We start from the raw sequence: 15,961 nt of genomic DNA, 5'->3' as shown, positions 1-15,961 counted from the left end.
AGGATATTTCAGGACCTATCATGTGTGAAATTCAGTTACACAACAGTGATTAGGTGCCTGCGTTTCAAGCAACTTTCAGATCACAGCCATGTAAAATAAAACAAATTCAGTGCAGAAATAGCAAGCTTGTACCTTAATACCTATAGGATTATCCATGTTATAGTGCATTCTGATTGAGTTCTAAAACTTTCTCATCCTAGATCACTTCAACAAGTTCCACCAGTTCAAGCAATGCAGTTCTGAGATCCTGTGTATGTCAGGCAGATAGAATTGAACAGTGCAGGAATAATCTCTGACAGCTTTAAGAGCTCCGTTCTGCTTACAAACTCTCAGTCCAAAACTATTCTCAGTTTTAAGGCAATGAACACCTGAAGCAGTTGGATCATCTGCCATTTGCCGCATTCTGCTTCTTGGCATCATGATTAGCACAAAGGGTTTTCTGCTGTCCTGCAGAGATGGACAAAGTCCTGCTTACAATTGGACCAAGTTTCAGTGTACAGCAGAGTTTGTACCAGACTAAAAAGCCACGTCATTCAATTCATGTGCTCAGGTTGTTATGCACTCCGAAAGGAAACAGAACTGACTGTTGGATTCTGAAGGTAATCTGTGGGGTCCTACATTACCTCCTGATTCTGGAAGAGGAAATTCTAATAGCAAATGCAGAACTTTGATCTTTGTAGACATGAGAAGAGCTGGCATTTAGGAACATTCATTTCTGGGAAATCAAATGATGTGTCTCTATTTTTACTACAGATAGTATAGGGAGCAGCCAGTTGAAGAACCAGATACAAAAAATCCAGCCCATTGGCAAGAAAATACTTCTCCTTAAATTCTGTATGCTATCATGGTACAGAATTAGGCTACAGTGCCACATAGGCCAACCAAGCGTAGAACCAAATCCACAAAATACTGGTAGACAAAGCAGCAAAAACAGGGACAAGGCCTTTCTACCCACAGCTCAGCATGTTCTGCCATCCGAAAAGCAAGGCCTCTTGTCAAGCTCAGCTATTTCCCTTCTCAGTGTATTCTAGCACCACTGATACCCACTGGTATCCTCCTGTAGAGTGCCATCATATTGTCATCATCCAAAGGAAAAACCCACACAGCAGAGCATACAGCAGTACACCCATGCTCCAAATATCCGCCTGAAAAACAAAAAGACAAGCTTACAAACCTGAAGCACCTCAAATGGCTTCCTGACAGACTGGATTGTCTGCCCTTGCCAAAGCCCACATATAGCCCATGAAAAGCTGGCTCTTTCCCTCAGGAAATAAAGCCTTATTGTCCCAGAGAAAGCATATAACCCTCATTCAATTGCCCTTCCACTCAGCTTAGAGCACAACTAAAACCAGCATCTTCACCTTAGCTCATCACACTGCTGCACTTCCTTTTACAAGGATTTCACTGGCAAAAATGAAATCAAAGCCGTCACAAGGGATTTAGCACAGTTACGTGTTACTGGCTACGAGAGCTGTCAGCACAGTCACCTGTCGGGCTTTGCTGCTGTTCTATTTATGTATAGGCACAACAAGGTTCAGACACCTCACAGTGCAATTCTCACTTTGACTGTAAAGAAAAAGGAGGCTTGAAAAGCAGTGTGTGGAAAACAAAGAAACAAGAATTAGAACAACAGTGGGGCCATGACACTTGCAGGAATTGCTCCGCCTTTAACAGCGATTCAAGAAGGATGAGGGCATTCCAAACCAAACCAGTTTGGACAGATTAACAACTGCAAGTAGTGGCTTCCAAAATTCCAGACATGAAATCAAAGCTGGAAAAACTCTTTGCATTTACATCTCTCAATTTTTAGTACATTGTGCATTACAGTGCAAACAAGTCTTCACATACAACTTGGAAGCTAAAGACAAGTCTGACAAAACAGACTGCACAAAAATGATGGATAATGAACAGAGCAAATTGCTCTTTCAAAAACTTAGTAATAGAAAGAGATCTCTGAAGTTGCTGTTCTGTAGAGCACCAAAGCAGTTGCTTGAGGCAGTTCAGGATTAGCCTGAGACAAACCAGCCAGCTGTGTGAACTGAGACCAATTGCACTTTTCTAGTCTGTGGCCACTGACAGCTTCTGAGAGCTACCAAGCAATGCAACCTAGCAGAATTCAGAAGGGAAACCAAGAGAGCCTACCTGAGCTCCACTGCCTTGAAATGCTCTGTGGAGAGGGAAGGGAAAGAGGGGAAAACAAACACCGCTCTACATCCCTTTGAGCCAATATACGCTTTGCCCTGGATTAGCTCTGGTCCTGCATAAGCTGGGCTTCCACAGCATGTGTTCAGGCGGTAATCAAGGCCTGCCTGAAATAACACAAAAAATAGAGAGAAATGTTTGCTTTAACAGAGTTTATGTCTTCTGATCATAACACTTCAGAAGCCTCAGAGGCTTCTTCTCCTGTGTATATTTTCATTCATCTTATATTTTGCTTTCATTCAATGTGACCTCTCTAGGCAAATATTGTCTAACACCATGAGTATCACATAAATGTGCAGATCTCAAGCTGCTCACTTATCTAGTACCCTTGGCATGATGCTTTATTTTCCTCAGCTGATCATCTAGATTGTGCCTGTTGATTGTGCAACAACAGCCTGTTGGTCTCGATTACCTGTGAGAGGCTCTAAATTTGGCCAGGAAAAATCATTTAAGGATAAGTAATTATCTGGGACTCAGTAAGTCTTCCCATGCTTTCATAACAGCAGAGATACACACACACACAAACTCGTGGAACCCCACTGCTTTGCACAATCCTGTGCACACTCACGTGTGTCATGCACTGATTTCCCAGCCAGTCCTCGTAGGGTCTCTTACTTAGGACAGGAGTGCAGGGGAGCAGCCAGAAGCTGTCTGCATTCCCTGCTGTCTGCTGGGCAGCTTTGCTGGAGATGCTTGGGTTACTTTGTTTTTCCTTGGGAGGTGGGAAGGAGCTTTGGGTTGGAGGCACATCCCGTGCCAGAGCATCCCAATGGCACGTGTGGGGCACTGATCTGCAGCAGAGGAAGGGGAGGAGGTCCCAGCACAGCTCTGCACCATGCTCTGCCACACTGGGCAGCTTGTTCCTGGCTCAGCAGCGTCATCAGACAAGAAGCAGGGAAGGAAATCAAGGATGGGGGGTACCATCAAACGCAGTTAGTGCATGCCTGTGCAAGACAAACAGACCCAGAGCTTGCGGGTTGTTCCTGCTTTTGTAGCATTTGTGTGCTGTAGCTGAGCAAAAGGTTCTGCTGCTTGAATCTTCTTCTGCAAGAGCCGCCTACCGGTAAATGTCTGCAGGGATGTACTCGGTGTGCACGTCTGAAGCCATTTGAGAACCTAGTCATTTTTGCTGCAGGACCCCTGTCTTCTGTTAAAAGCTGAACGGTCCCCAGAGCACCTGTTTCCATCAGCTACCACCATCCAAAGCAGCCAGCCTTCTTACAGTCACCTGGCCCAAACATCCCTTTTGCTCTACACTTGATTCATGCAAGAGATGGGAGCTTGGCATGCACACCATCCTTCCAACACCCCATCCCAGCAGAAAGGGATCACAGCGCTGGCACAGCTGAAACAAAAAGGGTGTGCGAGTTTCCTGTTAGCACTCAGTGTGAACAAATCTACCAATGAGCAACACCGTGAGCCCCCACTCACCTCAGCACAGGTCAACCTGTAACCCCAGCCTTCCCCTATCCATGTACACACGCACACCCATGTGTCACCCTGCCTGCTTTGCACACCCCCATGCACGCACTGCATCGTGTGCCCTCCTTTGCATTCACAGACGTGTGCCAACGACCCCTGGGAACATGTACATGCCTACACCTTCCACAAACACCCCTTTGTGTGCATCTGTGTGCAACCCAACTCCTCAGCACACACACACGTTTGTGCCACCCTGTCCACGCACTCACCGCGTGCCCTCCAGCACCCAAGGATTGCAGAGATGCTCCAGACTGTGCCAGAGATGAAATATCACAGTGCTGGGACATGATTGATCACTAAGGAAAACACTTGGAAGCATATTCAATCTGTGGAAGCTGAAATTACTGGGCACAGTCAGCTTTCCTATGGCTCAGCTGGAGGAGGCGGGTGCTCTCAGACATCTGAGACACTTGCACAATGCTGGGATCATTCTGACGGAAACTATGTCTTCAGATATCATGGTTAAAACCATCCAAGATGATCATGCAGAGCCTTAGCTCTGGAGAAGCACTTCTTCCCCACCCTTCACTACTCCAAGCAGCTCCAACAAACTTCTCAGAAGAAATCCAGGCCAGCACAGACCTGGCAGACCAGAACCAAGTGCAGCTTGTGGGACGGCAGTGCCCACTCCTTGCTTCCACCCTGCTCCAGCAGGTTAAGGAGTCTGAGCCTCACTGGCCTTTGACAGCTCAAGACTTTCATCATCTCATGCCAACATTTCTCACTAAGATACACCTCAGGCATTGAATTCTCTTCTCACTACCTCCTCCCAGTCCTTCCCTAGGAACAGAAACCATTCAGATTCTACAGCAAACTACAGCATCTGCACTGCAAGAGCACACTGAACCACCTGCAACAATGAAACGTGGTTTTGGAGAGTGGGTTTGAAAACACACCTTTAGACAGCTGTCTCCCTGTAGCCAAAAGGAAACCAAGTAGCAAAAGAAGAGTCCAGCCTGAAACATGCCCATGCTACTAGCCCAGGTTTTTCACAGTCAATGCAGAATCCATCCTGCTCTTGAGCTAACAAATGACCAGTGGGTCTCCTTTGCTCCACGCCTTCTCCTTCAAAGCCAGAAAAAGAAAGAATAAACAAGCAGAAGAAACCCAGATGTACCTTTCCACACACAGAGCAGAAAGTGGAACAGCAGTTGTCTCCTTCCTGAGACATGGTGGGGAGCATCCCAGAGGAAGCCCAAGTTCTTTGCTTCTCTCCACAGGGACTTCAAGCACTCTTGGCAAGAGCTGCTTTGGTTCTTTCTTCAACTGCTTCCATCACCAGAATCTCCTTTGGAAAAGGAGCCCGAAAGAAAGAATCAGCAAATGAAAAAGAATGAGCAATAACCACTTTCCCAGTTTTCTTCTGACATGCAATTTAGACTCTCAACTCTGGCAAGGTCTTAAAATCAGCTGGTTACAAGAACTGTCCCACAATATATCCAGCTTCTGTACAGCTGCCGTTATTTCTGACAGCGAGTGTAATCACAGAATCATAGAATGGCCCGGGTTGGAAGGGACCTCAAGGATCATGAAGATCAATCACCTCCCTGTCCCTGCTGGCCATCCCCTCTTCTGATGGAGCCCAGGGGACCATTTGCTCTCTGAGCTGCAAGAGCACGCTGATGGCTCACGTTCTGTTTTTCATCCACCAGGACCCCCAGGTCCTTCTCTGCGGGGCTTCTCTTAAGGACTGCTCCTCCCAGTCTGTAGAAATGCCTGGGATTCCTCCAGCACAAGTGCAAAACCTTGCACTTTGCTGTGCTGAACCTCATTAGATTCACGTAGGCCAACCTCTCAGTTGAGTTCCCTCTGAATGGCATCCCTTCCTTCCACTGCGTCAGCCGCACCACTCAGCAAACAGCAGAGGGTGCACTCCATTGCATCACTGGTGTCACTGATAACCATGTAAAAAAGCACTGGTCCCAAGACAGATTCCTGGATGACACCACTTGTTATCGGCCTCCACCTGGACACAGAACCATGAATCACCACCCTCTGTCTGTGGCCTTTCAACCAATCCCATATCCACCAGGTGGTCCACCTGTCAAATCCACATCCCTCCAGTTTAGAGATAAGGATGTGGTGGAGGGCCATGTCAAAGATCTTGCTCAAGTCCAGGTCAATGACATCTGTTACCTTCCTTTTGTCCACAAATGCCGTCACTCCATCATAGAAGGCCACCAGATTGGTTAGGCATGGCCTTCCCCTGCTAAAGCCACGCTGGCTGTCTTGGATCAAATGCTCATTCCTTATGTTATCAAGCATGTCTTTGAGGCGGATCTGTTCTTCACCATCTTCATCACAGTTCTACATATGAATCAAATAATTGGTGTTGGTGTCACCAAGAAAACCTTTGTCTTCTACTCCTGCTGCAGCTTTCACCAGAAGCAAAGGGAGAGGCCACCTCCTAGATCCAAATTTTAAGAAACCAATGCCCAGTAGGTGCCATCTGAAATAAAATAGCAGAGAAATTAAGATGACTCTTCTGCATCCAGCTTTGATCACTTCTTCACTCAGGCACACCACCATGTGTGATCAAGGAGATGCTGCCTCTAGGCTGCATTCAGCTTACAGACTGTGTGGGAAATCACAGCTTGAACCTCTCATTAATCAGCTGAGGCAAGTGTTGGGTCAGCTGCGGGAGCACAGGTGAGAGTAATCTAGCTGTGCTCCAGTAAGGGGTGGACCTCGACTCAACCTCCTCTGAGACCTCATGTAAGGGCTGACCACCACTGACGTAGCATCTCTTGGAGGTTGCTCCCCAGTTGAGACTGCCTCAGCTTTCTGATCAAGGTATCAATATGGGTGAGTTTCCCTTTGCTAATAACCTTTGACTATTTACCACTATCTTGGTTATCATCTTTTTACTGGCCACCCTTACAGAGACCATAAGGGTTTGGGCTTCCAAACTCCTAGCAAGCATTTGGATCAGCCAGCTTCCTGCTGGGGAGCCCCCTGCATCACTGCTGCCTATTCTGGTACTGTACCCGCAGATGCTTCAGAGCTCATTAGCATGGACTTCCTTCCTCCCCTCAGCAGCTGCTCCTGCACTCACCTTCATTCCTACTCAGATACCGGCCGCTTCCAGCACCAGCTGACCTGCAAGACACAGAAAGGAAAGGTGGGAGTCATGCAAACGCACAAGCCCAAGGCTGCGTCACCACCACGTATGGCAGCCTCGGGAAGTCAGCTGCAACTACAGCCTTTGTCAGAATGGAAACAGGCACCGTCAATTAAGTGTGACCTCTGAACTCACTGCCACCATCAGAAACAGGCACTGAAATCGCTCACTTCACTGCAGCTGGTTATCTCCAAATTCTTTTGCTTTTGGGAAATGATGGACATGGAATTGAAGGACACCAGAAAATTGATACCTACTTCATTGTAGGTGGTTAAGCTTGGAAGCAAGACTTGAGCAAGAAAAGCTTCTCAGCTCCTTGTAAGGCACTAAGTGACGGGATGATTTCCCATCCCTGCAGAAATCCTGACCTCTGCCACAGGTGGGTGAGTGACACAAAAGTTGAGCTGCCCATTCAGAAGCACGTGGGGCAGGCCATGGAGCGGTTACATACCAACACATGAACAGGTACTTTCCCATCGCAAGGGAAATCCCTTCTCCCTGCCATGCCATGCCCACACCGCTCCTCAGGGCTGCACTGACAGCACAGACACAATTGAAACATCTTTTGTCATCATTGTGGTTTTTCACAGACCCAGACAATGAGATACTGGGTTGCTGTGTGGGCTCCGAGGCGGCACTGCCATTTCCAAGCCATTGCTTCCTAGGGGCACAGAAAGTAAAACACTTTAACAAAATCTCACCCAGAGATTGCTATTTTACCATTCTTCCATGCAAAACAGGAGGACAATACAGCGGATTTGTGCAGCTGCATCAACACCCCGGGTGCTAAAGGAATGCAAAGACAGAAATATCAAACCTACAAGGAGGGAAGCTATGTTTAGTAATATCTTTTCTCATTTACAACAGGCAGTTGGCACTCTGAAGGAAAATCCCAGGCCTCAAGTTCTGACAGTGCGGCAATCTGGTACGGACTCAGATGTGAGTGATCCAAATGGTTTATTCCAGGTTCTAATATCACTTCTGTGCATTCACACGTTTTCTCTCTTAACTTTCCCACAGCCTTCACATGTCCACAGAACATCCCACAAACTCTCCTTTACGGCGCACGTAGGCACTCATCCCACCAGAGCCATCAGTCATTCCTAGCCATGTGCTTCTCCTCCAGTCACGGACAGTATCACACGGCCATCATGCATCTTAAATGACTTAGTTTTTCTGTTCTTTCTGGAGGTGTCCTTGGTTCCCAGCCTTACCTTCTCATGCCGTTCATCTTGCTCTGCAGCTCCTGCTCTGAATAGTCTTCTTATGTTCCCACGTGACAACTAGAAAATGAAGACACAGCCCCTGCCACCAAGGTCAGCTCTGCAGCACACGTTACCTGAGGAGCACTTGGCTACTCATGCAAACTGCACAGTGCAAGGAAGATTGTTACATGTTGCACTTCTTCTTCTCCTGGCTCAGAAATTAGTTTTCCTACCTAGTAAATGTGAAAATAATAATAATTAAAAAAAGAAAAAAAAAGTCTGACACAAATCAGACGTGATTGTTACTATGAAATTCTGGAGGACAAGGGATTTAACCTCTCTATGAAGAAGCTGACTGCAAAGGACTAAGAACAGCCATGATCACATTGAGAACTTGTGGGTAAAATTCGGGACTGAACCAATAATGGGCTTCTGGAGGTGAGGGTCTGCTCCAGGCCCCCTGGTCAAGGGAGCCTGTTGATGGGCCCTGCTTACTGCAGCTACCAGAAGCACCGCGCTCACTGACTCTCAACTTGATGGGGGATTCCGGTCAGTCTGGGAAATCAGCATGGCTGGCTGCAAGCTGTCTGAGAGACTGCTGGACTGCACTGGGAATAACTTTGTGGGCCAAGCATTAAGCACACCAAGCAGAAGGGAAGCATTACTGGACATGCTGCACAGCAGGGGTTAAGACTGGAGGTGGTCAGGGCTGTAGTGACCATGCCCTCCTAGAGTTCCTCATCTCAAGGAATGCGGGCCTGGCAAAAAGCAAAGTCAGGACCCTGAGCTTCAGGAGAGTCAGCTGCAGGCTGTTCAAAGAATTCTTGGACGAGGGACACTGGAGAACTGCTTTTAGGGGCAAAGGGTTGAAACATTCCTTTGTCTGCACCCCTGTGCAACCCAACTCCTCAGCACAGCCCTGTGCAAGCACACATTTGTGCCACCGCGCCCACGCACTATCTATGTGCTCACACACACTCACACAACCACATCCCTTAGTGCAGCCCTGTGCGCACACACACTCACACATGTGTAACCCCTTCCTTTCACTCCCACAGTGCACACACACACCGGTACCACAATGTCCTTGTGCAGCTCCAACACTCTGCACACCCCTGTGCACGTACAGGGGTGCATGCTCGTCCTTGCACACATACCCACAGACCTACACACACCTGAGCAACCCCACTGGTTTGTGCACTCATGGACACAAATGTGTGTACAACACCATCCATGCACAAATACACACACACACACAATCATGGATCCCCACTGCTTAGCACAATCCTGTGCACACTCACGTGTGTCATGCACTGATTTTCCAGCCAGTCCTCGAAGGGTCACTTACTTAGGACGGGAGTGCAGGGGAGCAGCCAGAAGCTGTTTGCATTCCCTGCTGTCTGCTGGGCAGCTTTGCTGGAGATGCATGGGTTGTTTTGCTTTTCCTTGGGAGGTGGGAAGGAGCTTTGAGTTTGAGGCACATACCGCGCCAGAGCATCTCGATGGCATGAGGGGGATCAGGGCCCCTCTATTGGTTACCTCGGTGGCTTGCAGCAACTGGAACTTTCCCCCTTTTGGAAGGGTTCACCTTGGTGGTTGTTTTGTGTTTTAATTCTTTCACTCGTGCCTGATGTAGATGAATCCACGGGGGTACCAGATGATAGAGACCATGGTTCCCACGATCGCCTATTGAGAAAGCTAAACAACGTGAGTTCCTCCCGACTCATATAATCAAAAATCTCCACCATAAAAAAGAGACATCTTCGTATTCAAGCAAATGACAACAGTAAGACCATGCATGTTCTTTTGTTGTATTTCCTGTGTAATCATGGGGAGGATATGAAGAAGTGGATCCACTGATAAAGAAGTGCAGAATCCACTTCTGCACTTCAGGCACAAGTTCCTTAGAATTGGAAGAGAACCTTAAAGGCCATCTTGCCCAGCTCCCCTGCAATAAACAGGGACATTCACAGCTAGATCAGGTTACTCACAGCCTGGTCATTAGTCATCCCGGAGGCAAAACACACACTGAACGATTTCTCCCTGCAGTCATAAATCCTTGGAGACAACAGCATTGACACTGCATGTTACTGAAGCAGTAAAAGAAATTGCTCTTGTAACTCTCCTTGTGTTAAGGAAAATGATGATAAAAAGCAATGGAATGCTTTGGCAGGACACCAAAACCATTCTCCTTCGTTGATATCTGCTGCAATGGAACCTTCCACTGGAAGAAGCCCCTGATGACTTGTCACCCCATAGTGGTGAGCTTTAGAAGCAGGATTGCTGCTCAATCGAATGAACTGGAGCTCCTTAGCATCTCTTACATCCAGGAGGGGTGTGATCAGACCCACCTATCACCTTCAGGCGCGCGCTTTCTGATACCCTGTCTGACTTCACTGTCACTGTGCCAGCATCCTCAGGCTTAACCTGCTTCATTGTCAGTGTGCAGCAATTGCCAGCGTTCTTGATGTCATTGTAATTGTTGGTGTAAAGGAGGTTGCCATTCAGGAACCATTCCACGTCCTCGTCATCATGGGACAGCTCGCAGGAGAAGACAGCAGAGCTCTCTTCTTCAATTTCCACATCCTGCAGGTGCTTCGTTACTTCTACATTGCAAGCTGTGGGGAAACAAGGTGAACTGTTACCACTGTTACTATAAATCATACTGGGATGTGGTAGAATGGTTGGACTAGATGATCTTTGTGTAATCTTCTCAGTGAAGATTATACATTTATAAAGTTAGCAGGAGAGAACGGCAGAAATCAACCTCAAGAAGAGAAATCTGAGGTGAAATAGGACATGGAAGAGGCCACCCTCCCTGCTCTTACCTTCAGCTGTCAGCGTGGCCTCAGTCTCTGCAATTCCTGCCTTGCACTTGTACACACCAGCATCATCGGGCTTCAGCTTCAGAATCTTGAGCTCTGCTGAATGCTTATCCCTCTTGATCTTGAACTTCTCAGAGGGTTCAATGGGTGTGTGGCCCTTGAACCATTTCAACACCTTTGGAGAAGGCCTGAAGTCACAGGACAGGATGACAGAATGACGTTCCAAACCTGTCTTGTCCTCCAGCTTCCTGGTGATTTGTATATGGTAATCTGCAAAGCAAGGGTGGAAGAGAAGAAAGGATGAGGACAATTGGAAGAAGAGGAAAGTCTCTTGCGTCTATTCCATTCCATTTCATTTCATATTCACATCGGTTCTTTGAACCACTCTAAAGATAAAACAAATGATTGCCTATAGGGAATGCCTTTGACTACATTTCCATAAAGTAACACTGTATACTATATACCAAATGCAAGGTCCAGCTCTTGCTTATTAAACTGCTCCCAGTTGAGGCAATTATTCAAATAAGAGTGAGTTGAAAATATAACAAATACTTCAGGATGTGAATGGAGACTCTTATGCTGGGGACAACAGCAGATAAAAAGCCTGCAAGTTTCTTTCAGATGAAATCAATGACAAACTGCATCAAATTTAGGTGCTACCAAACTCAAACTTGTCTACTTCAGAAATACAATTAATTTCACCTGATTTGACTTCTTTGGTATAGCCAAGGACAAAACCTCAGCTCTGTAGATCTGAATAGTAAGCACATTACAAATATTCAAACAGATCTTTTACTGAGATGCAGCTGTCTCATTTAGTGTCCAACGACTTTGAACTGGAAATGGAGGAGACCCTCCAGAAACACACACAATATTTCAAAGACCCCAGTGAAGGAAGGCTGTACGTTAATTAATTCTTCATCTTCATGATGTAAACCAAGCCAGGATATGTTACCTCTGATGAGCAGACTGGCTGTGGATTTGGATTTGCCAACTGAGAACTGACTGGTGCCTGTCATATCAGTGGTGGTTTTCGGTATGCTCAGCCGGTGGATGGTGCCTTCTTGCTGCATAATCAAGTTTCTGCCAGCCTGTAAGACTTCCCCACGTAGATACCACTTGGGAGGTTTCACAGAAGGAATGGATATCTCGCATTCAAATTTGGCTTCTTCAGGCTCAGTCAAATACTCATCACACAGCTCCTTTACAATATTAACTGATTGCTCTTTAAGAAGGATGGAACAAGAGAAAGCAGAGATTTAGAAGGAATGTAAAAAACCCTTACATTATCACCCTACTTACTCACGTCAGCATTACTGCACATGAACACTACACCTATCAGCTCAAAATGCCTTAAAACATCATTAAAAAATAATAGAAAGAAAGGAATGTTGTTAAGAAGTCAGACAATAAGACTGACAACCTGAAGAGAGCCCAGATCTTCTGATTCCCAGTCCAACATCTAAATCAAACCATGACCTTCCCATCCCGATATCAAACTCCTTGCATTACGAAATGGAATAGAGGTTCACTGAAACATGGACATTGATAATTACTTTGGTTAAATACAGCAACTTAGCTCTGAACAACAAGTTTTCTCCTAGTAAAGGTCTCTGTAGCTCAAATGTAATGACTCTACTTAGGAGAAATTCATTTTCCAGGATTTTCTTGCCCTTATAATTGTAACAGTGGCAAAGCTGGGGACTGAACTCTTGAGTACTGTGCTAACTCAAATGTCTCCCTTTTCTTTACCACACTTAACATCATATATATACCCTAACTTTGTATATATTAAAAAAAAAACCAACCCTGAGCTCTTTTCAAACAAACAGAGAAAATGAAGAAAAAGTCAAGCTATGTTTTTTATCCCAAAACGTTCAAACACAAATCTGAAGTCGAAAGGTAGAAAATAAACCTCCTAAGAAAATAATCTGTTTACTTAGCAAAAGTAAATCCGAAAAGACAAGCTGGATATTTTGTGGGCAGAAAGGTAGGTAGGTAGGAGTTTGCATTTCTGTGAAAGGTCCTGGTGGTGTTTAACTTCCTTGACATTCAAGCAAAGGGTGTTAGCTGGTTTATAAGATAAGATAATTTAAGCAAAATCATCATCTGAACCATAATTACCTTTAACTGTAAGATGGGCACAAGATTCACGAGATTCTGCCTTTTCTGCTACAGATTTTATTTCTGCGGCATCCTTGACTTGGACAAGTGTGTAAGTCAGCGAGTAGCTCTTTCCTGAAGCAGAGAACCACAGAGTCACTAAGGCTGGAAAAGACCACTAAGGTCATCTAGTCCAACCGCCAACTCATCCCTACCAAACTGTGCTCTTGAGAGCAAACCCACAACTACACTTGGCTTCCTTGAGCAAAGAGCTCTGAGGCACATGGCCAGGCTGAGCATCATCCATCTGGTTTCACAGCATCACTGCCTGTTCTCTCATGTCAATGAAACCACCCATTCCCCCACATCCACATCCCCACCAAAGTGTAATCTAAACATGGCTTCTACAAGGACTGACCAAATGTGGCCGTCGTCACCTTCAAAGTACCTGATACAGAAGGATCACACTCACTGTCAGACAAAACCTCTTTGGAGAGGTGAACTGACTGCCCTGGTCACCCCCACTTTGGAAAGAACTGCACTCATTTCCTACCTGCTCCCGGCAGTGTGGGATGGTGGGATAGCATCACACTTCCCACACTAAGCTTCCCACCATGTCACTTGTTCCACCCTAACCTCAGTCCCAAAACAAAAGGGAAACTCCCTTCTGAACTTTCTTCATTTCAGATGTCCTTTCTGCTTCATCTCCAACCCACCCCCCACTCAGGAGAAAGATCCCCCTCTTACACCCTACCATCTTGCCGCATTCTGATGTTGTCATCAGCCTTCAGCTTGTTGTCATCTTTGTACCACTGGGTCTGAACCTCATCGTGTGAAATCTCAGACAAAAGATGCACTCCCATATTCATTCACTTCCACATCTTCCACTGCTTTAACAATCTTGATATCTCCAGCTGTGAAAAACTAGAGATATATTTGTCAGGGTATTTCCAGAACTGAGTGCAGCATCTTTTCCTTACACATATTTGCATAGAAAATAAGTAGGATTTTGTTTTATTCTAAACCATCATCCATTCACGAGTCATTTCTCTCTTCAACACAGTCAATGCATTATTGCCCTTGAACCTAAAGACAGACTTACTAGCTACAAAGGAGCTCCCTGCAAACAGTTTTATGGAAACCAGAATCTCATTTATTCTAAAACCTTTGCAGCAAAATTAAGGGTAGAAAAACAATAGAATGGAATGAATCTTTAAGGTCATTTAGCCAGGCTGAGCATCATCCATCTGGTTTCACAGCATCACTGCCTGTTCTCTCATGTCAATGAAACCACCCATTCCCCCACATCCACATCCCACCAAAGCTGCTTAGTGTTCCCAAAGCGAATGCTCACCAGTTGTTTCCAACTTGAAGGTCATCTTCTGGCCAGCAGCCTCACAGATGTATTCTCCAGCATCTTTCTTCTCCAGCTGCTTCACAACCAGACGCCGTGTTTTGCCCACAGATCCCATTCTGAACTTTCTGGAGGAGGCAAGCAGTCTTCCATCCTTGTACCATTTTACTCCAGTTGGATCCTGTGCTACTTCACAGCTGAGGGAGGCACTTGCTGCCAGGGCAGCACTCACCTCTTTCTGCACCTTCTCCTGGTTTATAAACACAGGTTTTGGCTCTGAGGGAAGGAAAGAAAAAGTATTGACTGAGGGACTGAAATGAGACCATCTTGCAGGTTTGTATGTACAGGTTGGAACAGGTTTAGGTTACTACTTGTGCCCAAACTAATAGCCTTCACTAGAGAATATCAGCTCTTCTGTTGAAACAAAGTGTCAAATCTAGGCAAGAAAGAACCTAGGAACTGAAGGAACCAAGAGGGTCCTTGAACACCAGTCCCATGGTTGCAAGTCACTATGCAAACATATTGAACCCAAAAGAACATCTGTCCTGCAGGCAACCAAAACCTGAGTTCCTTTTACTTAAGACCCACTGTGAAACATCAAAACACATAAACATGCGATAGTCAAACCACTGGCTGCCTTTTCATGACCCAGAACAGTACTCCTGGCTTCCTGAACAGACTCCTCATGGCCTCTACCATTGCCACAACTGTGACTGTCAAAGGCACAACGGAAATATGCTCACCAAAGCAGTCCTTTGTTCTTTGTGTGTGATTTCCAGATATCTATTTTACTTTGAGCTCTGGGAATAGTCAGCTCTACCAGGTCTCTTACTGTGAGTAGCAGACTCACCTATCCAGATGCAGCCTCCAACATAAAGGCATAGTAAAAAGGCAGTGTACTACTAGGAGAAGTTCCTGCTTCTCCTGCCATGAAAGGCTGCACGTACAACATGCACTCCAGCCTCACTGCACATACTTATCTTAGTCACATGTTTCAGTGAACAGGAATTACAGTTTGGGATCTCAGGCACAGGAGAGATTTGAATAATATCTTGAATATTGCTTCCATTGTACATATATATCAGTAATTATTATTCTACAGACAGACTGAAACAGGTCTTTGTGCCATACTAAAACCAAATACTTTCTACAAACCGAGGCAATCAAGTCTAGGGAAAAAATCTCAGCACGGACTACTGCAACTGGATCACTGTATAATAGAAACTAGATTTTACTTTACTGTTCTCTGCTGTATTTCAGACAACACCTGTCTTACCTGTGACATGAATCTTGAAGGTGAGTTTCTGGCAGCTGTACTCCCCTGCATCTTTCTTCTCCACCTGGCTCACCACCAGCCGACGCTGTTTGCCCTCTGACTCAGCCTTGAACTTCTTGCTCGAGGTGATCAGTTTCCCCTCCTTGTACCACTTCACCTCCGTCTTCTCCTGGGCCACCTCGCAGCTCAGCGTGGCATTTTCTGTTGGTGCAGCCTTCACCTCCTTCTGCACCTTCTCCTTTTTGATGAAAGCATCTTCTGCTTCTGCAGATTGGGAGAGCATTTAGGATGCACAGCTACATTCACACTGTCCTGTGTGTTCAATACCAAATGCAAAATGCTGCTTGTAACAACTTCATGTATGTTTGTAATTTTGGAATGGTCTCATTCATA

At 45.9% G+C, this 15,961-nt stretch overlaps 1 protein-coding gene across 1 annotated transcript; it reads right to left on the bottom strand.

Annotated features, from left to right (window-relative positions):
• Positions 1 to 6,236: 6,236 nt before the first annotated feature.
• On the bottom strand, positions 6,237 to 14,243 carry LOC146759337 (obscurin-like). The gene is made up of 4 exons (XM_085510353.1): positions 13,693 to 14,243; positions 11,791 to 12,060; positions 10,839 to 11,105; positions 6,237 to 6,259 (listed from the first exon to the last, which is right to left on the bottom strand). Exons 1-4 carry the CDS (start codon positions 13,805 to 13,807, stop codon positions 6,237 to 6,239), a joined length of 675 nt encoding a protein of 224 aa, XP_085366479.1. The 5' UTR covers positions 13,808 to 14,243.
• Positions 14,244 to 15,961: the final 1,718 nt, after the last annotated feature.

This window comes from Coturnix japonica, chromosome 10 (genome assembly GCF_054131305.1).
Source record: "Coturnix japonica strain WE chromosome 10, WE-NBRP24, whole genome shotgun sequence".
Classification (NCBI taxonomy): Eukaryota; Metazoa; Chordata; class Aves; order Galliformes; family Phasianidae; genus Coturnix; species Coturnix japonica.
This window is presented reverse-complemented; position numbering and strand designations above follow the sequence as displayed.

What these genes read in the sequence shown, in the direction of transcription:
- LOC146759337 (XM_085510353.1), bottom strand. Translation starts at nt 13,807, where the DNA reads ATGAATATGGGAGTGCATCTTTTGTCTGAGATTTCACACGATGAGGTT. An exon ending in AGCCAGTCTGCTCATCAGAG is followed by an intron (nt 11,106 to 11,790) that starts GTAACATATCCT and finishes CTTGCTTTGCAG; the next exon opens with ATTACCATATACAAATCACC. An exon ending in GGCCACGCTGACAGCTGAAG is followed by an intron (nt 6,260 to 10,838) that starts GTAAGAGCAGGG and finishes TTTCCCACACAG; the next exon opens with TCTGTAAGCTGAATGCAGCC.